General features: G+C 37.8%; 1 protein-coding gene across 1 annotated transcript in view; it reads left to right on the top strand.

Moving 5' to 3' along the window:
- The first annotated feature begins 296 nt into the window (after positions 1–296).
- Positions 297–25,097, top strand: part of LOC140231543 (tuberin-like) — a 54,952-nt gene continuing 30,151 nt past the window's right edge. The window contains exons 1-19 of the mRNA XM_072311676.1: positions 297–431; positions 4,553–4,639; positions 8,535–8,645; positions 9,617–9,696; positions 10,767–10,877; positions 11,467–11,553; positions 12,089–12,263; positions 13,896–13,969; positions 15,121–15,247; positions 16,316–16,459; positions 17,474–17,617; positions 18,460–18,645; positions 19,288–19,443; positions 20,489–20,635; positions 22,393–22,515; positions 23,026–23,132; positions 23,813–23,945; positions 24,547–24,669; positions 24,886–25,017. Of these exons, the coding sequence (XP_072167777.1) occupies positions 297–431; positions 4,553–4,639; positions 8,535–8,645; positions 9,617–9,696; positions 10,767–10,877; positions 11,467–11,553; positions 12,089–12,263; positions 13,896–13,969; positions 15,121–15,247; positions 16,316–16,459; positions 17,474–17,617; positions 18,460–18,645; positions 19,288–19,443; positions 20,489–20,635; positions 22,393–22,515; positions 23,026–23,132; positions 23,813–23,945; positions 24,547–24,669; positions 24,886–25,017 (2,382 nt within the window). The remainder of the gene's footprint in view (positions 432–4,552; positions 4,640–8,534; positions 8,646–9,616; positions 9,697–10,766; positions 10,878–11,466; positions 11,554–12,088; positions 12,264–13,895; positions 13,970–15,120; positions 15,248–16,315; positions 16,460–17,473; positions 17,618–18,459; positions 18,646–19,287; positions 19,444–20,488; positions 20,636–22,392; positions 22,516–23,025; positions 23,133–23,812; positions 23,946–24,546; positions 24,670–24,885; positions 25,018–25,097) is intronic.

Below are 25,097 nucleotides of genomic sequence, written 5' to 3'. Positions count from 1 at the left end.
TGAATCTATAGCATCCTGGATCTTGAGTCAACATTACCCTTAAACCCTAAACTCTAAATGTAATATAGATCCTAGATCTATATTATATACTCTCTATAGTCTAGATGTACGAATGTAACCTTTTTTTTTTCCAGCTTGTCATTACTGTTTGTAAGGGCATCCTGTACAGAGTGTGAATATTGATACGATTTAGGTAGCATTGGTTCATGATAAATGCACATTTTTGCTACTCCTCACATATAAAACAATATATTTTATTCTGCCTGCAGTCTTGATGAAAATAGAATGCTGCAACAATGTCTCGGCCACCGAGGGAAACACTGCGGCAACGGTTCCAAGACTTTTTTGGCATTCGGGGCCATGCAAGATCCACCGCTGGGGGTGTCCAGTTGAAGAAAGGGGAATTCTTTATCACACCTGCTGTGAAGAGGGTAAGTTTTCCATTTATAAAATTCCACACATTGTTCCTTTCGATGATACTGCAATATCAATGCACAGTGCTCTTATGAAAATGATTCACGGCATTGTAATATCTAAAGGGTAAATTTGGCTTTGTTTTAAAACAAAGGGAGGTGTGGTTTTTTTTTTTCCCTCTGTAATACATACCCTGTCTCTTTAGAAATTGAAAAGCTTAGAATAAGATCGACACCTAGGGATCATACCACACCATTGATACTTGTAGTAGTGATGATACACTGTGTACTGATTTCTGTGTCGATAAGACCAGTAAAAATTCCATTAAATCCTTCTCCTCTTCAAGGTATAGCATGCCTTGGTGTAATGTCTCCCCATTGTGGTTTGCCTGCAGGCTTCAGGATATTCCCCTTAATGTCACCTTACATTCTCTAAATCAGCAGAAGCTCTGTATATGCACTATACTATGCACAAAAATAAACAGTGTTAATGTGTTAGGGTAACAGTGCACAGTGTGTTACAAAGGTATTGACACCTCAAGCCCACAAAGAGGACTGTGTTTAGTGTTCAGTGTAGATAGCCTGGTACTGATTGCACACTGCATGACATCAATGGGTATGCTTGTAATACTGTCTGTTATATATAAATATATGATTTTTTTTTTTTGAGTTTATTTAGATTTGCTAACCATTTTGATTCAATCTCTCTTCAGTATTAAGATTCACAGAAGGATTCAGTTAACATTTTATTGACTATTAAATCATAATTTCTGCCTGTAGACTCAGTTTATTTGACCCACTGCCTTTTCACTAGTCTTGTAAAGAGCCTGTTAGTTTGTTCATTTCCATCTGTGAAGATGGCTGGATAAGGGCAATTCCGTGAAAAATGTTACCCGAGGGTGGAAAAATTAAAATCAAGCAACAACTTTGTTTTACCCTGGAAAGTATTCAGGAAGGGTCATATCAAACTGATATGATGAAAAAATTGGAATAATTTGGAAAAAAAATTATTTTTTTAGCTTTTGAAATCGTGTGTTGTTTTCTAAGACATTGCAGAAAAATTCAGTATAATTTGCATGTAATTCTTCTGAAGTAGAAATTTTCCCTATAAAATAACTTTCAGGCAACAATTTTTATGCTATGATAAAGCTGATGACTCATTTTTACATCATCCTTCTTGGTATCAAAAGAAAATAATTCTTTTTTAAAAGATGAGCATTTCAATTTTCTGAATTTCCACCTCTGTCAAAGTGTAATGTCCGTAACGTTTTAGATGTAAAAGTTTTTGTAACACACTGTGTTTAGGTCTAATTTTGTTCTAAATTCAAACGCAAAGCTAAAATGTGATATCACACAACATATCCACGCAGTTTTTCGGGAACCTGCATAATTCCTTTTAAAAAGCGTTACGGACATTACATAACCAATGCGTTACGGACATTACACATTTGTGGTAAAAGTATTAGGTACGTATGATTTTGAGGAATAGTTTGTATTCTACCCTACAATATTGATATCTGTCACAATGAATGCCCCAGCCCTTGTATGAAAATTGATTTGGGACTTTACTCAGCAACAAGTGCAGTGTTTCTACAAGGTTTTGACTAATCTTTTGCATTCCTCTATACAATCTTATTACTTGTATCTACTTATTTCTGCCATGAAATACATGGTTGCAAGCTATCTTACAGCAACAGCATATCAAGTTGAGTAACTATACTAGTATGATGGCAAGAATGTATGTTCAAACATTGTTAAAGAAGAGAAACAGTCAGAAACATCCCTGGACAAAGCCTTTTACACAATGTATGGTCAGTTGTGGCCTGACTTGTCTGTTAAGGAAACACAGTCCAACCTCAATATCCAATCATATCGTGAACGGTAGCCATCTGGATAAAATGATATTGCTGGATAAGGGAGATATGCTTACGCATGTGCTTACGCATGACACTTTATTAATCAAATTGTGTAGGATATTTTTAATTGACTATTCAATATCAAAATTTAAATGAAAATTTCATGTTTTATTATTCAATAATGTGGAAATCAAATGGAATGTGAATGAAATACACTTCCTCATTATTCCCTCTAGCAACAGTATTTTGGTTGGTAGAAATATAATGTTTTACCATAGCGAGCAACGTTTATGTCCTGAATTACAATTACTTTGTTAAGAATAAAGTGTTATGTACTTTTAGTCATATTTTGCACCAAATTATGCAAAGAAAATCATGTGCCACTCCATATCTGGATAATAGAGCAATCCAGAAAAGTGATTGCTGGATAACTGAGGTTGGACTTTATGTACAGTAATGATAATGGTACTGTAATGAGGATAGTCCATCGATTATGAAAATTTCTGAAAAGACAAGGATCCATGAATATTTCTTTAAATGTAGTGAAGGAGAGCCATTTTTAGAACAGGATGGAATCATAGTATTAGACCCTCTCCCACAATTGGTCAAGAACACCTTTCTAGCTTCCAAGGTGATTTGGAAGCAGAATAAACAATATTTTTCCAAAACAGACTTTTCTGACCCTGGAAAAGACTGTTGTACTTCAACAAACTGTAGGGAAAAAGAAAGAAAGTAAAACTACACATTTATTGTGTAAAAATACATACTGAGCATTTGTTGAGCCATTATTTTATGTGATTTTGATTATGCATTAGTTTTGATTGAAATAAAAGTTGTTTATTTGTGCAGAGTTATGCTCAGTGATGGCTATGTAGATGTGAATAAAAAGTGTAATGTCCGTAACATTTCTTTAAAATTACATTTTGAGTCATTACAAGTTTAAATGTAGTAGAAAGTCAAAGGCTGATCTATTATATGTTATTTATAAATCACAACTGTATTGCAGGCATTAAATAAGTTGATTAAATTCCAGTATGATAGAAAAGTCAACAAATTGTTAAAGTAGGGGTCTATATTGAACAAATAGTCCTCAAAATGGCAATTCCTGAAATAAAAGATCTCATGAAAGGGCTATGGCAACATTGTCAAATGTGTACTGATTACCATCCAAGTGAAAATGATAAAAAATATCAATACAATCATGTGACTCCCGCCACTTAATGAAAGTGGACAAATCTGTAATGTCCGTAACGCTTAAAATGTAATGTCCGTAACGCCAAAGTTTTGGCTCTAGGAGGGACATGTGCCATCTATTTCACTAAATGTGATTTTATTTTCTTTAAACATTTCTTTACCTTTCAATTTATTCCTACATTGGTCTTATTATGTGCTTAAACTCACAGACTTTTCAATGATTGCATAGGCATGCAAAAAGTCATGTCCAAAAAATGTAATGTCCGTAACGGCCAACATTTTATGCAGTAAGTGCCATATGATGTGGTGAAATGGATTGAAATTTTCACTGTTTATGACTTAGCCTCATATGTGAGTGATTCCATTGTATGAGTTCAGAATGAAAATATTTTGTTATCTTAATGATCTTTTGAAGTTGCAAATTTTGTCTGAAATGTAATGTCCGTAACGCTGGAACTGCCTATAACCCATATTCTTCAGCTGTGCTAAGCTGGTCTTCCATGGGGTCCAGTTGGATGTGAGGTGGGACCACCTCACCGGGTTCAACACCCTGCTCTTTACAATGAATGAAACGGGATCTTTTACGTGCATGAGTTGTGACTCTCTCACACACGGGACCTCCATTTTATGTCCTTTCCGAGGGACAGAGTGTTTTTCCTCTTGCTAGAGGGGATGGTGTGATAACACACAACATTGCTCAGTCCAGACTCGGGTTCAAACCCGGGCCCTTAGGATCATGAGGCACACGTGCTACCGACTGAGTCAACTCAAACGCCCTAGTGTATTAGTGTATTAGTATTCTTGAAGCTTGAGCACTGGACATGGGTTAAGTCCCTTGCGTCATCATTTCTCATTCCATTAATATGTGTATACTGCAGCTGACTACAGAAGGAAAATCTAATTTGCTTCTCTAAAAGCTATCAGTATCATGTACTATAAATTATTGCCTTGTGGTCAAGCATGCTAAAGAGTTAGCTGTTGAATTTGCGACATGAGCAAAACAATGAATTTATTTTGCATTACTTTGATGCATTGACACGATAAAAAAAAATGCATCACCTGTCATATAATTTTATTCTGTGCCTGCAGGACCTTAGTCGTGACAGCGCCCTCAATGTTCGAGTGAAAGCAATCAGTCATCTGAGTGGGCTGGTTGGGGAAAAGAAATTGGAAGAGGTAAGTCTGACATGGAACATTATCAATGCTGTACTCAACCCTACTCTGTTAAAATCCACTTTAATGTATTGATATCTTTTGCTTGAGTTTTATATTTATGAAGAATATGATGATCATCCTGGCGTAGTTCAGCAAACTTCATGTGCAGCATTAAAAAAAAAACAACAAAAACTTGTCAAATGATCTTTTATGAATGTTACTATTACATTCCTTTTTCTTTGCTTAATGTGAAGAACTAGGACAGATTAAAAATCAGATAAAGCAAACAAAATGTTTGTTTTACCACTAAATTTCTTTAAAATTCATGTTAATTGTTTTCATCATATATGCATTCATATATATATATATATATATATATATATATATATGTGATTTATATATATATATATATATATATATATATATATATATATATATATATAATTTCTTCTTCAACTTTTTATTGTGCAGTCGAGTGTTGCTGTAAATAACCAGTTTCAGGAGGAAATAAAGACATTTTGTAATGTCTGTGGAAAGACATTCATGTCAAATTCCTTTTTGATTTTTTTGATTAACCTAATACCGGGGTGTTGTCATCCAAACTAAGAGTGTCATGTGCTGCTCAGAATCTCTGAGCAGGATTTGTCTATTCATACGGTATGTCCCCCCCCCCCCCCCAAAAAAAAAAAAAAAAATTACAATGGAACCCTCCGCAATGATATCTCTAGAATCAGTGAATCAATCTAAATACAAATTCAGGGTATGAAACTACTGTAAAAGTGGAAATATTCGCGGTGTTGAAATTTTCGCGCATTTCGCACAACAACAAGCTAGCGCGAAAATAAAAGCACGCAAATATTTTTGCGTGCCCTATGTTTCAGTAGTTGATGTCTTGATTCCGCGGAATTAAAAACACGCGAAGCTCTTCTTACCTGGCCAAGCGCGAAAAATTAGTCGCGCAAAAAATTAGTCGCGCAGAAATATCCACTTTTACAGTATAACTCATAAGGGAGTTCATGGTTAGTGCATGTCTCATTTGACCCCTACACCACAGACTTTCAAATAACATGGAAAGGACCTGTGACAGAGCATGTTTTGTTGAAGCATGCCACCTTTGTAATCAATGTCAATGAAATGCGTGTGCAGCTTTTGTTAAACATTATTGATGAATCACTTTCACCTGTGCGTTCTAACAAGGTGAAACACACAGCTTAACCAGGGAGGTGGAAGAAAGATGGAGATGGCACTCTGAGAGCTTCCCTCAGAGAAAAAATCAAGTGGTCTTACACCGATTAACGTCTTGAAATCCAACCCTCATTCTGTGATAAATATGTCAAAATCTGGCCTTATCGGTCCACCCATCACCCTCCGGCGCACTGGAGTGACGCAACATGATCTCCTTTCCAGGCCTTCCATAAACACACGCTCGTAAAAATCGGGCTTTGAAGCGATGCGTGCACCGACAAAATGACGTCATATTCAACATTTTGGCAGTCTATTACATTCAGTGAAAGACGTCCCCCTTCGAAAGCTACAACTTATGGCTCAAAAATTGGGTAGCGTGGTATGTCTATACCTTTCGCTGGTTCAGCAGACTGTGCTGAGGAGATTGCCGTTTGAACCAGCGAAATCGGTACACAAACAACGGAGTTACTGAGCAGTTAGTTTTGTGCGCTAGAGATGTCATCATATTGTTTCTGTATCGATTATGAGAAATTCCGCACATTTCCGCAATTTTTTTATAGTTAGAGAGGTAGGCCTGACCTTGATCTTCAAAATGATATAAGTTACATGAGCGTGTTCGAGCGTGTTTTCAAACAGTTCGAGTGTAAAAGTAGTGCTTCATAGAGACCGAAGCGGGATTTTTTTCGTCTGCACCCGAGCGAGCTTGGGCTTTTCAGCGTACTCGTCGGGTTGTTGTAGGGCCGCCGCGTAGGCGATGGGACAGCGTTCGTTGCCGTTGTTTCGGTGAATTTGAGTTACTAGTAAATACATATTGGAATGGAAAGTTGAGTGTTAAAAAGTGTTAATTAGACATATCAGCCTTGATTATAATAATTTTCCCTAGAGAATTAAAGATGATATCTATAAAAGCCTAGATGTATGATGCTGTAAGTATATTTTAGGGGGGGAAACAGACCTTAGTATAGTGTTTCGCCTCACTCTCCCTCGATCATTCATCGGTAAATACCGGTAATCGGCTTGACTCTACCCCATGCTAACGTTACAAAAAATTGAATTAAAAAGTAGTAGAGTACACCCTGGAGCTAGTAGAATCTAACGTTTAACAGTGGTTAGATTCTAGTTTGTGAAATACTAGATTCTACTAGCTAGGACTTGCGTTAATTCGGTATGCTTTTGCTAGGCAGCATACCTGAGGTGACGCTGCGCTATTAAACAGTGTCCTGAGCCTTGCCCTTGCCTTGGCCTCCAATTTCCAAGCCAAGGCCCAACTAACTTTCTGAGTTTCAGTTTCAATTGTAAATCAAATTTAGTTAAGTTGCTGTGTCAATGTGATTTTGAATTTGCTAAAGAAGCAATTCCTCCTCAACAAACTCGTCTCCGTCAAAATCACGATCGCCAGAACCACCACCACTGCTTACACCACTGCTTACACTCTAGAGTTCTGTGCTCACACCGTAGGACGCCATTTTATTCCCCGACCACAATGCATTTCGCGTCGTGAGTTTCCGCCACAAGATTTACGACTTGCAGTGCGCCGAGCGTGAGTAATGGGATTACGGGAGGGGGAAAAAAACGCTGTCGGGGCCACGCATGACTTCAAAGGAAACTCAAAAGAGCACACTCCATCTTTCTTCCACCTCCCTGGCTTAACATTCCAAATCCTCATTTGCCTGAGGATTCTTTTCATATGAAAATCAGTGGAAATTACACAAACATTCTCATTTGACCTTTATTTTGCACATGCACAAATCGGAACCATGAATTCCCTCGTTGCCCACATCTGACAGAAAACCCCATTCGATTTGCTTCAGTGGTCAACGAGAAATGAGGAATTTTGTAGAGGATGTCAGGAATCTCTTCCCTCCAAGTTCTGTCTATTGTATTCACACGCAAGGGCATCAAAGTGCTACGCTTGGAAGAATCAATTGGAAGAATCAGACTCATGACATGCTTTACAACATTCCACATTTCTCTGTGACCACTTTGATAACCAAAGTGAATGGGGTTTTCTGCAAAATAGAGCTAAGATGTTATATTTTAAGACCCTGAAGTAGCATTTCATCATGTATTGGATGTTATCAACTAGATGCGAAAATCTGATTGTAATTTTTTTTGGGACATACTGTGCAGCGACTGCCTCCCAATTTGGCTTAACGTCATAAGATGGCATAGACAATGCTTCATGTCCTAGCTAGATTGCCAGCAATAAGATTATGCCAAACTATTAAAATCATCTTATATTATTTTCATTCACCTCATCCTCCTGTAGGACATCCTGCTCCTTAAAGAATGAAATCAAGAGAATATTAATCAGAGGGATGAAGGTTGAGGTGTGAATTTTCCTCAATTTGTCTCCCTCTACAAATCCAAGATCGCAAACCACTGGGGGGTGTTTCATCAAGTTAGTCAGCACTGACAAGTTGTCAGTCTCTGGCAATAACCATAGTAACAGTCAGTGACCAGAGCATCTCAGCCAATCAAAACCAAGGATTTTGCTGAAATTGTCAGAGACTGACAACTTGTCAGCGCTGGCTAAATTGATGAAACACCCCCCTGATCTGTAATTTAACAAACGTGTCGGAAAAAAAGGAACCACAGGACTCGAACGTGTCATTGGAAAGTAGATGACAGGTAAGAGTACCATGGTTCCTTTTTTTCCGACAGGTAAAGGCAGACAAATTGAAGAAAATTCACACCTCATCTTCCTCTCTGTTGTCCTTTGTCTTCTCAGCGTGCCATAGAAACCATCTGGGTCTCGATCTTGGACCTGCTTGAGCCTCAGGTCAGTGCTGATCACCGCCACCTTGTCTTGCACTTCTTCAAGTGTGTCATCATTGGACAGGTTCGTCTCACAGAGATAGCTTCTTCATTTCCAACAGGATTCAATGTTATGTTGTTTTTTTCTTAATGGTTCTGATACATTTGTAGCAGTTTGAATGATTTTGTAATGACCTACACTGTAGATGATGTAATCTCTCACAGATTTATTTAGATGTTTAATTCCAGGGATTCGTATTAACACATTGAAAGCAAAATAAAAACACTATTGGACCAAGGCAATATTACTATTGATCTTAAATATGTTCTGCATGTGTTATAGTTTTTATATGAGATGAATGTAGACAACCTTGTTTAAGTCCACCTCACACAAATTTAAAGTTTGGCTATGTCAAAGAAAAAGTGTACCACAGATGGATTTCAACACTTGCTAAGTGAATTTTGACTTACAATGTACACTATAGAAAGTGTAAGTCGAAATTCATTTAAGGTGAAAGATTTTCTCTGGTCTTTGAATAGATTTTATTTGATGTCAGCTGTATGTCACATTTATGATAAATCAGCTTTCTTTGCTACATTTATGATAAATGGGTAATTGTGACATGGAAATCACTAGTGACCCCATGCATGCCTGGGGGAAAGAAATATGATGTAGATTGTAGACTTGATTCCATACAAGACTCGAGCTGGCCTTCATGTGTCTACCCCAGCACCTCTATCCTGCTCCATTGAACAAACAGGTCCTACCAGAGATGAACACCCAACTATCAAAACATTTACTAGAATACAATGTAATATGTGAAGCACTGAAATATGCAGTTGTTTGTCCAGCCCCGTCCTGAGGAAATATAGTTTTTTTTTTTTTATCTTTAACCCTAAGGACCACCAGATGTCGTTGCCAAAGAGGTTGCCAGTGGTAACAGCAAAACTGTCATATTGTAAATAGCATGTGTGTTGAAGATTTTAGAACGTGAATGCTTTACATTACTGTGCCTGCAACTCTATTCTTTGCGATTTTGTTCTCCATGCTTGCAGTCGGATTTTCTTGGGCAAATGAGATGTCATTTCTTCAATGTCATCAAGAATCATAACATCTTTGAAGATTTGCCACAGAGGTACAAACTTGTATGTTAAATCTGTGTGATTTAGGTGTATGTTACATTTGAATTAACAGTAGATGTGGGATATTGATCTTATCAAACCAAGGAGGCCTGATTTATTTATTTATCTATTTATTCAGTCTTTTTTCAACAGGGTAGCCCCATCAGTAGGCAGGTACTGTTCTTACTGGGGGCCTTTCAGACTACAGACTTCAAATATTTGTGCTTCCTGTATGATGTCGGGAACATCAATGTTACAAACCTGAAGTTCCTGCAACCATACATCTTCATACATTTCTGCTGTTGATGATCTTGACATTTTCTTAATCCTTTCCATGTGGGAACCTGGTGACCTGCATATAAAGTCTATGGGCATTTAAGAATGCAGTATGGAATATGTTCAATTCAGCCTTGTAATTTTCCCACTGCCTGGCAAGCAGAAAGTGAAGGTAATGTCCAAGTTTGGCTGGACCCTTGTTTTCTTTATTTCATTTGACTGGTCATCCAGCACAGGTCAACCTTGTACACCATCTCCTTGTTGAAATGTGTGATAAGCTTTATACGAATGATAATTTAACAGTAATTACATGATGTGACACCAAACTGCAAAAATGTGGTTCTTGGGAATTGGTGAAAGCTAGAGCAATGTTCTGAGGAATTATCTGTCCTTTCTGGTCAGCTTTCTTCTGATAGTTATGAAACCAATGCCTCTGAAGAGAGTTTGAGCATTATCAATATCCTGTCTCGAGATCAAATTCCTGTCTCGTCTATACTTGTTTGTAAGTGTCCCTATAATGCTAGAGATGATAACAATTATAAACTGATAAAAAACAACACTGACTGTAATTGAAGAGTAATCATAATTAATATTGCAATGAAGGATTTAGATCATTAGACATTTGCTAAGATTTAAATGCAAAGATATCCAGCTGTGTCAAATGCTTTGTACAGATTTGATTGATGTGTAATGACATTCAGTGAACCACACTCATAGAATTTTTATTACATACAAAGGTTGTACAGATATACTCAGTTCTAATGATGATATTCATGAAGCATTTCTCTCATTTCTGTGATGTCTTCAGACTGGACATGTTCCGTGCTCTTAGTGACAACGGTAAGAATCTCTTGGACTTTGAGGAGGAAGCTGGCCCGTTCCTCATGCTCTGGATGCCGGATGTGATCAGCTACGGAAAGTGAGCTCTCTGTTGTTCCTTTAAGTCTTTGTTGTAATTGTACCCTTAATTTTTCTCGTTTGTTTACTCTGGCAAATGTATTATCGATTTCATGTATTTTGTTGTAATTATGTGAGCGGTTTGAATCTATCTGAAAAAAGACACTTTGTAAATAATGGTTATCATTATCATTATTATTATCATTGTTTTTTCGATTTTCATTATGTCCTATCACTGACCTTAGCACTGAATAGCAGAGCAAAAGATCAATGGCAAGACAATGGTAATACTATGAAAGGCACATTTAGAAGTTATATTGAATTAGACAATGATAGTATTTTCAAGTTCAACAGAATTAGTCATTCTAATGGTAATATGTGGGAATTGGCAAGTTCAAAAATGTTTTGGTATTTATGGATGTTATACCATGAGGATTAGGTATCAAGGTAATTGGTTTGGCTGCTCAAATAAATATATATCTAATGTTTTCATTATGAGGTCATGCATCTGTCAGTAAACTAGTTTTTGATGCAATACTTCAATCTTTCATTGCTGTAGTGCTCTGTTCACATTTAAACTTTGATCCACTGTATTTACTTTCTATTTGTAGAACTGCAGAGTTTCTTCAAGTTTTGGTGAATGTCATCAAGTATAATTCCTGCTATCTGGATGACCACATAGTAGCTGGACTTGTACAGTGAGTGACCTTGTTGGTGATTTTGATTGTACTTGTTGTTCTGTGATTTCTGCTTTCACCTATTGTTTTTGTGAAGGTATACTCACAAACTGTATGTACAAAGTTATTGTAATGTGTGATTTTTATTTCTACATTTTGTTATCACATTTGTTTTAGTCCCACCTAAAATAATTTGTGTGCCTTTATTTTTGTAAGCTCAGAGAATTAGATGCACTGAAAATGTCCCACAAGGAGGTAATCAGGATAAATAAGGAGTATATCCAGCAGTCAAGTGACTACATTATGATAAGTAAGCTCTAGTGTGTTATCACACATTCTTTTTGACCAGAACTCTTTGAGGTAAAGGGTAGACAGAATTGTCATTTGGTCTGACCCAAGCTCTTTGAGATAGACTTAGGACAGCGACCAGTAAGTTAGCAGTGGTGGAAAGTTTTGTGATGATGACTGTATCCCACAATGCACCATGTAGTGTTACTAGTTTTGGCCGTTGATGTTTTTCTGAAGCATTAAGACTCTGCCCCTGTTTTCTTCGCAGGCATACATGCTCCATTTGCAGTCGCACGGAAAAGGAGAGAGACATTGAGCAAGCCCTCCATGTTCTGGAAGCAGTCGTCTGTTACAGCTGTCTGCCAAGCGAGTCCCTCTACCACTTCATTACCGCCCTCTGTAGGACAGTCAGTGTCAAGAAATTCTGCCAGTCCTGCTGGAAGGTAACATATTATTCAAACTTTTGACGTAATCAGTGTGTAAAATCACTGAAGAAGGTGTCGCAAAGACAGAATAAGAAGTTACTTTAAAGATATTTTCGCGGCACGAAATTTTTGGAAATTGCCACTGGCATTCCATGCATTATAGTGTAGACAAGAACTTTTACACACATTTTTACTTTGCGAATCTTTGCTCAGTGATATTCGTAAAATCAAAATGCATGCGAAAGTTTCTGGTTGAACAGTATTGTCATGTAGTGGAAGTGCCCCATCCATCCCCCCTCCCCCCTCCACCCAGTGCTTTGAACAATTATTGTCAGCCATGTATGAGAAGAGACATTTTGTCATGTTGTGTGTTTCCCAAGAATGTGCTCATATGGGAGATTGCCTCAAGAAAAATTTGTGACCCACCACAACAAAAGGATCCTAAAGTTGCTGATGGCTGTGGAAGAAAATCGAGTTTGAAGTCAGATCATCAAAATCTGTCAAAACGATCAGATTTCTGTTTAAGGCATAATTTTGTTGTCTAATGTACCATATTGTGTATGATCTGCCGAAATTTCGAAGCTAAATGATTTGAAAAAGGCAAGGTAATAAATTAGCGTTTTTCTGAGCCATGACTTTCCGACTTTCAACGGAACAGAACTTGTCCGAAGATTTGGATTTAGAGCCACAGCTAGACTCTGCCCCTAGCAACGAGGGAGTGATCTTATTTGTCAGTGCGTGGCATCCTGGTTACTGATTGGTCATGCGTAGACTGCTGATGCTAAGCTTGAATGAACATCACGGAGGTTGCTAAGAGCATACCTTTTATTGTAAAGAAGTGATAACTGTCTTGCCTCACCTTGATCATGATAGCATCGGAAGGAAAACTTTGAAGGCGGTTTTCTCGTAACGTTGATTTCCTAAACCAGTCAACATTCGCTAATAAAATCATCGTAATATCTCTGCAACTAAGTACTTTTATGAATCATCTTATATATGAAATTAAAGCGGAAGAGTAAGGGAATAATGTCATGTCAGTTTCAGAAAATTGTCCTCCCTGACTTTCGGATCCTTTTGTTGTAGCGGGTCACATATGTCTACTTCACTGCTATCACCCCAAAGGCCATGACTGTTGTGCCACAACCTAAAGGCACAGACAATACGTGGAGATGCAGACTGATGTCATAGACATTCTTCTCTGTTTTAATAAATCACTCGAGACACAAGTCATGTAACATTTTCACAGGGTCTTGTGCGGAATGGAATCTTGCGCCCTGTAGAGGCTGTTAGCTTGATACAAGTATCCAATCTGTTTTAAATGGCTATGTGATATAAATCATAATTCAATATACTGGCAATTCAATTCAATTTCACACTTAAGCCGTTGAGGACGAGTCCCGAGTATACTCGGGCAGGTCTCTATGGGAAATGTGTGTTGTAGCAGAATCAGTCCTCCACAGCGGATTATTGTGCTAATGCAGTTTTCAGCCTGTGGTAAGTTGCTAATTATCCAGTGCTGGATCTGTTTGAAAGCCAGTCTTGTAATATCTTTGCTGGGCTTACAAGTTGTCTGACCTTGGTCTTTGAGTCTACATTCTTCAGCTCTTGTTCAGTTTGAATGACAGGTGTCTCTTTCATCTCCTTTTACAGTTGATGCGGAACCTTCTCGGCACTCACCTGGGTCATAGCGCCATCTACACCATGTGTTGCATCATGGAAGATATGTAAGAATGAATGCGATAGAGTTACACTATCTATAGATATAGATATCTTATATTGATACACTATCTGTAGATATAGATATCTTATATTGATACACTATCTTTAAATTCGTGTTAACTTGAGTCCCATCGGCATAAGAATTTAAGATTATGATTAATACCGGTTGAGAATCCATACGAGAGGTGGTAATCATCTTTCGTCTCTTTTCTTACGAAATTTGTAAGAACGTAGGAAGCAACATAGTTACACATGACATGAGTTGCATGGATGAACAAGGGAAATTTTACTTACCACTTTCACACTATCACATTATCGTCTTTCATTTTTACAGCGATGCTGATGTGTCTGTCTACAGTACGATCTGAAAGTTTCATTGTGGTTTCACTTTTGTGAATTTGTTGAATCCCCTCTGAACCGTGAAAATATCAAAGTGTGAATATAAAATGTGTGAAAATATCAATGAGAAAAATCTCATTTCTAAAAGAGAACAAAATAAGATTAAGCCATGCAAGAAATAAATCTTTGCACAACCAGTAATTATCAATAGGTCTAGCACACCGCATTGGCCACGGCGATAGCGATATCTGGGGCATAAACAGTATGCTAGTATTGTACTTCATATGCAAAACACATTAAAGTTGAACTTTTTTTGCAACATTGATGTACAGGGAACCACCGAGTAGAAACATTCAGTGCTAGTATTCACAGTTGCTTGTTACTCATTCTTATCTATTTTGAGAAAGGTGAAGCAACAGTTAATACTTCAGGCCCTCACTACTGCAAAATCAAGAACGTGCAACAATATCTGACAAGTGGCAAATCGTGAAAATATCTATGAAAATTTTCTGCTCATATGTACTCATACAGAATGTATACCGTACAGTGCACTCCAGTTATAACGAACAGGTTTATTACAAAATTCTTGTGCCAATGAAAGTGAAAATTTGAGTCCCCCCAAATTAATCTATGTATCTTTATCCACTCTATTTGTTCGGTCATCACAAAATTGTGACATAACAAATGAAAACTGCTGGTCCCGAGGACTTTGTAATACTTAAATGGGAGTTAACTGTAGAAAAGTGAATGAACGTACAAACTGTAATGATTATTTGAATGGATGACATGAGATGAAAACAAAAGATTTCACTTCCAGTCACAACACAGGTGATGTGGTGCTCCTTCGAGGTGCGGTCTTCTTTGTCGGTATGGCCCGCTGGGGGTCCATGAAGGTGTCATCACTGCGACACGACTATACCGCCGTCCTCCTCTCATTTCACAAGGTGGGTTTGCTGCACAGTGCTTTAATGCTGTGAAGTTGATGAATGATGCAGTTATACTGATGTTAAAGGGTGTGTACAGTTCTGGTTGAGGTGAGGATTTAGCTTTTAACGTTTTGCGAGATATTCAGAAAGCACTCTATGTGAAGTCAAAGAGCATGCAATTCTAAGGGGTATCAAAAGTTTGTTTGAAATGGCTGAGATATCCAAAAACAGGGTGAAACAAAGAGATCCTAATAAAAGGTGTGGCCTGTCGCCTTTTATTATTATAACTTTTTTGGATATCTCAGCCACTTGAAAACCAATTTTCATCAAATAAACGTTGAATCCTTCTTAAAATTACATGCTCTTTCATATTTCATAAGAGGTTTCTCATTATCTCTCTTAAGAATGTTATAAACCTGAATCTCCACCTCAACCAGTACTGTACAGTCCCTTTAATGATGGTGGTACTTATAACTGTAATGACAGTGATTAATAATCGATGATGATATTAATTCGATGATGATAATAGTCAAGAGAATGATGATAATGATACCAGTAATTCTGCTCTTGCTACTAATGGCAAATACACTGAGAAGCTAACTACTTCTACTGGCTGCTTCAGAATCTATAACTGCTACATCCACTAATACTACTACTTCTACTACTACTACTACTACTACTACTACTACTACTACTACTACTACTACTACTACTACTACTACTACTACTACTACTACTACTACTACTACTACTACTACTACTTTCACTACTATATATTACTACTCCTGCTGTTACTACTAACACTATTGTTACTCCAGCTAATACTATAGCAGTGCAGTAAAAGAACACCAATAATAATAAACAGAAAAGAAAAGGTGAAAGAGAAGAAGAATTTGAAGTATGATATGTGTCTACAAGGGCCTGATTTAGGTTATTATAGATATCCATTGAGACAGACAAAATCTTAAATTTAGAATGTTTCCTTTAATAGGAGAAGCTATCAAAAGTCTCCTTTGAGGAATGATTCCAGTGTTGTAGATGATAGAACCACCTGCTGTTTTTTTTTTTTTTGTCTCCCATTGTTAGGCACTGACCTGCAAGCATGTCATGGTCGCATACGAGGTGACTCTGTCTCTCCAGAGACTGGTCAAGAAGTATGGCGTCGATCTCCAGGCCGTGGTGTGGGACGTCGTTCTCCGCATCATCCACGAACTCTTCAAGCACGTTGAGGTCTGATGCCAGTCTGTTTTCCATCATCTTTTTTTTTTTTTCTGTTTTTCTCCACATATAAAATATAGATTTTATATCATTTTGATAAATGTATGATTATAATTATGTAATATGATGTGAAATGAAGAATTATGGATTATGCAACATATACATGTGCTGTAAACTAGACACTTATTTTTTTTTTTCTCAATCTTTCTCAATTATATCTCAACATATCACTTCTCAGTCATTTATATAATTGTCTACCTCTGCAATACTCAACTATCTGGCCATGTTGTAAGTGTACCGTAATTGTATATTATGTTATTTTCTTTTAATGTGTCTACAATGTGTTTTGTGATGTATGTTATTGTATGTGTAGGGCCTCTGAGAATAACAGTGTTTAGCCACTGACAGAGCTACCCTACTGAAACAAAACAAATGAAATAAATGAATAAACATCCTCACTTAACCTGTTGAGGACAGGCTGATTTTGCTACAACACACATTTTGCATAGACATTGTATACTCGGGACTCGTCCTCAACAGGTTAGGGAGCAAATGATTATTTATTCAGGTCTCATTCAGTCTAGGATCTCTTTGAAAGTAGTGATTAAGAAATACTTTCCAGTTAGTTTAGAGATTATGTACATGATGTCTGAATGTAAATCATGGTGAAGCTTTGTGAAAAATAATGGAACGCATGGAAGAGTGATTTATTTATTAAGATTGCTGACAATAGATATGTATGTCGTCACCCCGTAGCTGTGTTAACACAAGCACCGGTAAGTATACGTACACTGTAATCATAATGTAGGCCTAGCATCTACTTGACTCTTTCCATGACCACCAGGGAAGATATACTCCAAAATGTGGTATTGTTGATGGTGATGCCCTTTAATCCATTCCCAGTATTTAAGATGATTTTTCAGTGTGTATTTCCCTAGCTGGCAATGCAGTTTTGTTTTTTTTTTCTTGGTAATCAACACTTGAAGCACTCGACTCCTGATGAAACTGTTATCCCCATGACTACAGGAATATGCCAGGAGTAACGAGTACCTCCAAACCGAGCTGCAAGAGTTGTTGAACATAGTGGAGGACTTGTACGAGAAGAATGTCTTCAATGGCTCCCCAGCCCAGCTCTTTGCTATCGTAGAGGAGTTTGCTCACCTTAGACCAGTAAGCCAGCTCTTTGCTATCTTAGAGGAGTTTGCTCACCTTAGACCAGTAAGCCAGCTCTTTGCTATCGTAGAGGAGTTTGCTCACCTTAGACCAGTAAGCCAGATGGAGATTGTGATATCCCTGTTCTCTGTCAGTTCTTGCATCACTTTCGATATCAGAATTTCTTGGTTCATCGTACCTTTTTAGATTATCTACACCAGATGTGTAACAGTGTTTCTACAGGTGATGTAAAGCAGCTTTTGACAAGTGAATTAACAGCTTAATACAACCTTATTGAAGACTAAAAATACCCGAGAATTGACAGAATATTCACAGACAGAATACATGAGATTGTCAGGATATTAAATAAAGTCACAGACTGTAAATGTTCAACATCACAAAGACAGAAAGCAGAAGGGAGGGAAAGTGAGTTTATGAATGTATGAATGATGACTCAATCAAAATCAATCAATCAATCAATCAATCAATCAATCAATCAATCAATCAATCAATCAATCAATCAATCAATCAATCAATCAATCAATCAATCAATCAATCAATCAATCAATCAATCAATCAATCAATCAATCAATCAATCAATCAATCAATCAATCAATCAATCAATCAATGCATTGATAGATTTATCGATCAATCATCCAAATGGGAAAACATGTAAATGAGCAGAAGAAGGGAGAAAAGAAAAAAATGGAAGCAACAACAAAAGATGTGACATCGTTAAAAGTTATGAGGAATTTAGAAAAACTAAGGTTGCAGAGGTGTAGAGAAAAGATAGGAAAAATGAGACATTGACAAAAAAAATGATTAGAGCATCTCATCTCTCGTTATGCATCCTCCTACAGGACAGCTCGGTGCGAGACCTCCTGTCCTATCGGGCCCAGGCCATCCATCCTACCAAGGAGGACTGGATCCCTAACCTGCAGAAGCTCCTTGATCGCTACTTCCATGCAGAGAGTCGGACCTCGATCCGAGAGGCTGCCCTCGGGTATCTGTCTTTGGCGCTCAGATCAAGTGGTTGTGTCTATGAGGTCGGTATAACAAGTTTTGCCTTACTTGGTTGCCAATCCTACATTTGAATTACTGTTGATAGAAGCTCTAGGGTACCATAATTCTTGCAAATGTATAATCCCAATCCAAACGCAATATTCCAGTAATTGTATCTTGAAAAAAATATTGTGTACTTTCCACTTTAACATAACACAAGCAATTTATCTATCAGTTGCAGTGAGAAACAACTTCATGCAAATATTTCATGAATTTGAATAATTACACAATACCCATTGCATTGGCTGTCAGATGAAAGTTAGGTGTTTTAGTAGATAAGATGTTAGTCTGCTGATCAGGAGGTTATAGTTTTGAGTCCAGCTCAGTCTATATTATGCCTATGATTCTTTTTTATCATAGTTTCTATTAAACACTGTTTAATTTGGTGCTTTTATATGTCTATGTAGGGCAATTTTTCAGTCAGTTGCAGTCTTTATTTTGTTTTGTGTGTAGCATTGATTGGTGCAATTAGAGTACCCAAGGCAGAAGCCACACTTGAATGTGTGGAAATGGACCCTAAACACAATGTACAATCTCTCTGGGAGTCAAAAGTGTTTTAGAGTATAATGGAGTGTTGTGTAGTATTTAGCTCATGTGGCATTGACCATGTCATCATTGATTGACAGGATGACCTGATTAAGCTAGTGGTGTTGCCGCAACTGAAGTCCATCTGTGATGACCGGGACCCAGTGGTCAGGAACTGTGCTGTCCAGCTCCTGGTCAGCTCTGCACAGGTCTGTCAGAGTCAGTTCTGTCTGGACATACTGGACATCATTGAAAAGGTCAGTCTGTGCTTAGGAATGAAAAATGAATTCCTGTAATCTCTTAAAAACATTCTGACTTCAGCCAGCAAGTCGCAGGTGGAAGCCACATTTTTGTGGTTTTATGCTGCGTATGTTTTTATTAAATGTTATTTTATCCATTGCTATTTATTATTTTTTTTGGGGGGGGGATGAGAGGGGATTATATACTACCAAGTACTATTACTTATTTCATATGCAGAATTGTTAAAACCATCTGAATGACTACATAACTGATCTTTAAATACATTTTAGAAGATTAGAATGAAACTTTGTCTCTCTCAAATTGCCAAATTGTTTTATTCTTTCTAGATTTACTGCAGATATAATGAATTTCATCAGTGCCATCTTGTCTTACAGTATAGGTTACACAGTGAAATACAGAGTTGCCAATTTCATGATGGCAAAATGATTTCTGTTGCAAAACTGTTCTTGGTTTTGATGGTTAATGGTTCATATTTTTTCCCCTACCATTTATTCCTGGTCTGCATCTAAGTACATAAAATGATTTTGCTATTGAAGGTTGCAATGTTCATATGCTGTGATATTATCACTTGACAGACAGTGAGAAAGAAGCATAATTAAACAGTTACTCAATTTTTGTTTCTTGACCCTTGTAACACTAGAGTGCTGTAAAGTAGTTATTTCGCACTCGGCTTGGTAAGATGGATTTTGCGTGTTGTTGATTCCGTAGAATCAAGGCATTTATTCATTGACCATATGACGTGCAAAAATATTAGCATGTTTTTATTGTCACGCTGGTTTCCGGTCACAAAGAGTGCGTGAAAATTTCCTCACCATGAAAATTTCCACTTTTACAGTACCTTGATAAAGAATAGAATGGCTGGTGTAGCATACATAGACAAGTATAAAGTGAGTTGACAATGAAAGTCAAATGTTGATGTTCAGTTTCTCCTTTGTTTGATTGTTGTTTATCGCTTACTCTTATTATTCATCACTTTCATCCATTTGTTTGTTTAATGTAGTTTTATGCAATTTTATGGTTACTCCTTTGTGATGCTGTCAGGTGGTGATGAAGAGCATGCATCTTGGATCCAAGGGCGGGGCAGCGGCTGATGCGGATCATAAGTCTCACCATGGCAACCCCTCCAGGAAGGAGAGCGATCTGGTTGATGTCATGACAGCTATGACTGGACTCCTTGACATTTTCAGGGTTAGTGATGATGAGACATCAATGATAACTAGAAAAGCACTCCAAGCAGCTAATTTTCACTCATCCTCGCCCAAGCAGAACACATGCTTTAGTGTGCATATTATGCAAACCTCAAGTACAAAAGATAAAGAAATTTCGTCAAAAATTAGTAACAAATTCCCGGATCGCTACCAATATTCAATCATCTGTTTTTGTGTCATTAGTGGTTTTCATACAAGTTTCATCCAAGTTCATTCACAACTTTTTGAGTTATTTTGGAAACAAACAAACAAACAAACAAACACTGGCAAAAACATGACCTCCTTGACAGAGGTAATGAGGATGGTTTGGAGACATACAGCTTAAGTGTAATACCAGTGACAGTATTGATGATGGTGGTGGTGACTGTGATGTTGCTTTGTTGCTGAAGGAATCTTTGATAATGATGAGGGTAATGCTGGTGGATTATTAAACCCCCTTTCCACAGAGATTTTTTTTCTCATTGGTCACTCGTTGGACACAAAGTTTTTGCCTTTGGCCACTCACCAAAGCATATGGGACTGCAGTCTGATGAATTAGACTTGTGTTGGTCGACCATCTAAGTCAGTGTCAGACATGTTGGGCATGATCTGACGAGGCAAGATCGTCCAGTGAGGGGATGAAGAGTCTATATAAAGCACAGAGGTTAGTTGGCCATCGGACACCATTTCCAGTCGTAAATCTAGTCTGTGTTGGATAAGTGTAGAGATAGTCCGACAAGTGTTGAGTCCATACAATGTGTGTTAGGCTTGTGTTGTGTGACTATCAGGTGTGCCCAGCCGATGTCCTATGACAGTCTGTTGAGTTAGCGATGACTGAACAGTCATCTTACAGGTTAACTTGAGTCTTGGTTGTTGAGTTCTTCTAGCATTGTTATCACCCTCGGTGAATGTTGGTGCGAGTCTCTGGAGCTTGTCAAATCAGATTCCATTGGAACTCATTGGAACGCTGAATTCTTTGCATTTGGGAGATCAGATGAGCCTCTGATGATCAGTGGAATGGGGCTTTGAGTGTGGCATTTGTGAGAGGTTTGGTATTGATAGTATGGATGGTTATGAAAGTGATGAAGGTGATGATAGTAATAATGATTCAGATTGTAATAGCAAAGAGTTGTCATCATGGCAGTAATTTTGGTGTTGGTATCTATCGCTGTTGCATTGATACATAAAGTTAATTGGAGATGAAGATGATGATGAAGACAAAGTTTAGGATGATAATGCTGTTGTTACATGTGAACTGAATATGCAAACTATGTCAGCATATCTGTTGGTACTTCAATTCACTTTTATTTTATTATTATTTGTAAGACAGTGCTTTGGCTCAGTTGGTAGCATGTTTACCTTCAAATCCAAAGGACCCGGGTTTGATTCTTGAGTCTAAGTGAGCAATGTTGTGTGTAATCATACTGTCCCTTCTAGTAAGAGACAAAACACTCTGTCCCTCAGATCATAAAATGGAGGTCCCGTGTATGAGAGAGTCGCAACTCATGCACGCAAAAGATCCCGCTTCATTCATTTAGTGCAAAGAGCAGGGTGTTTAACCCGATGAAGTCGTCCCACCTCACACCCAGCCATCTTCTCAGATGGAAAATGAAACCAGAACTAGATCACTTGTTATTGGCACAATTTATGATTTCAAATATGTAATCATCATTTTTGATATATGGTATCATAAATGCCCAGCTGTATTTGTCAAGAGGCAGCCAATGCTGGAGGTTTTGATTTCGTTCTCACCAACAGACCAAGCTTTGTAGGATTCCCTCCAGCCACGCCGTTATCGCCTTTGATCTCCTTGGCAACCACATGCAGCAGCAGTACATGGTCAAATATGACTCAGAGATGGCAACCAGCATCCGGGCTAAGGTCAGTGACCCCTAGATGTGCATTCATTGTAAAAATGCTTGGTAATCTCCACTTTTCAAGTCAAAAAGTTACATGCTTTATAACCAGAGTAACAAAAAAGTAAAGCAGTTATACCCCTTCTACCAGATATTATCTTAGTTGAAAAGTTGTTGAACTTTATAAAGAGAGCCTGCAAAACCAGGTTTAACCATCTCTGCGACTTTATTTGGAGTACCTTGTTCACATTGCTATGTTTTCCCAAGAGATTTGGAAAGCTAAATTCAAATCCACTCCAATCTAAACTTTAATTTAACTCTAATTAGAGTCTGATGGCAGTTCCATTTCCAAATTAAATTTTTAACCCGTCCCAACCCAAACTCGGGTTCCTACCAAATAATAGCTTATTTTACATTTTTTATTCATATGGCAGATGAAATGCCAGTGCCAGTACCTATTCACTATCAAAATTGAAATCCAAATCCAAATTCAAAATTCGTTGAAGCGTTACTCAATATTTGTTACCCCTTTCAGGTGTTTGAGTTTCTGCTGCAGCTTAGGGCTGACTCCCTGTGTCGTCTGGGCCTACCAGGGGAAGATGGCGTCTACAAGTACAGTCCCTACGTCCTGTGTGACACCAGGTGAAGAGTAGGAAACAGTGGCAAGCCGGTGATAGCAGTCACCTGGAAATGAGGACTACTGTATATGCCAAATATTTCGTGAGGTTTTTATTGTCACAAATTTCGCGAGTCATCTGCAGTTTGCGAAATTAAAGACACGCAAAAATATTGACTCTTAATCCCAATATGAATGTGATGTACACGTATACATTTCTCCGTTCAGTACAGGACTCCACAATCGCGAATTCAACCACTCGCGAAATTATCGGGAAGTCTTGATTCGTGAAAATTTAGACTCGCTAAATATATGGCGTATACAGTAGTTTATATACATCAAGCCAGAGATGTAAGAATGTGTATGTTTAGGTGTGACTTTTCTCCAATTTTGTCTCCCTCTACAAATGAAATTTGTAAGATTGCAACTGCTGATCTGTAATGTAAACAAAAATGTGTCGAAAAAAAGAAACCATGGTACTCAAACCTGTCATCTACTGCTTTCTGGACAGAGACACTACCACCAGGCTATTCCTGGTTGCCGGCCCAAGTTCCAAAATTTGACAATGTAATGTTACCAGTAGTCCAAGGCATTAATGAAAGGGAAAGAATATCAATCAGAGGGGTGAAGGTTTATTTTGATGTCTTTTAAAATGATTTTTGATGATTTTGATGTTTTCAATGATAATTATTTTCTCTCTATCCAGGCTTGAGACTGATTTGGCAGGCAAGACGTCTCCCCCAGTCTGTAGTTCCCCACCCCCTGGGGAGAGACATCTGAAGCCAACTATCATACCGTTTGTCAAGGCATTCAAGATTGTCACCACTTGTCTGAGAGAGGTAAGAGAGAGTTCAAGCAAGTGCACAGCTTTCAGACAATTACAAACATTTTGCTGCTGTGTTTGGTTGAATTTACATGATTTTAACCCGTTGAATAGTAATCCAGAGTATTCTCAGGCTGAGATGAGTAGGAAATGCGTGTTATAGGAAAATCAGTCCATCTTCAACGGGTTAAAGCATTAAAATTATTTTCACTAATTTCAAGTTCAAAGTTTCACTGAATTTTTTTGCCAGAACTCAAATCAAATTTCATTGTCTGGGTCTTACAATATAATGATTTACATAAACTATGCTTTGATTTAATTTCCTGTTGTTATTTTTTTTTTTTTAAAGCAATGCCTGTTGCTGCATGTGGCAAAATGTGCAAGTGAATGAATGAAAATATGAATTTATTCCACAAACTTGATGATAGTTTCAGCTTTGGAGAATGAACATAATACTATATTCTTTTTTTTTTTCTTGTATTCGCGTTTGTTGTAGTTGTGTCTTTTGTTTTGATTTTTTAATTGAAAGTTGACTGATCCTCAGTGTTGCCATGGCAACAATGAGGACAACAATTTGATAGCATGTCACACATCAAGTCAAACTGTTATTCCCTTAGGAGACTCAGTGGAAAGTCCTGGCACTTGTCCTCCCTGGTCTGACCCAAGCCCTCCAGAACAAGAACCTGGTACTAGCAGCCAACGCAAACATGGAGAACCTGTGTCTAGTCCTGTGTTCCATGGTGAGAATCCTTCTACTTCATTTCAAACTTTGATCTGTGTACAAATGGACTTCAGCAGATAGAGTGAAATTAGTTGTGATCTTGACCAGAGACATACACTGTACTTGAAAAATTTCATATTGTTACCACACATGCAAATCAGGTGTGGTGCTCATATCCTCACATCCTAGTCCCTAATGAAGAACGCTAACCTATGGTGACCTTTGACCCTTACAGGTAGAAGACAGAAGTCACATAATCCGTCTCCAGAGGTCAGAGGGTTTCAACAGACTGGATTTCTACACAGGAATCTACAGTGCCCTGACTGCTCTGGTCCCCTACCATGCTTTGTTGGACCAGCAGAAGAAGGTAGCAATAATGAGCACAAACCTCGCAACCATTCTGAATTTGGAGGAAATAGATCTGAATTTTGACCATTTCCAGCTCTT

This window comes from Diadema setosum, chromosome 8 (genome assembly GCF_964275005.1).
Source record: "Diadema setosum chromosome 8, eeDiaSeto1, whole genome shotgun sequence".
Lineage (NCBI taxonomy): Eukaryota > Metazoa > Echinodermata > Echinoidea > Diadematoida > Diadematidae > Diadema > Diadema setosum.
Note: the sequence above shows the minus strand (reverse complement) of the source record. Positions and strands in the feature narration are given on the sequence as shown.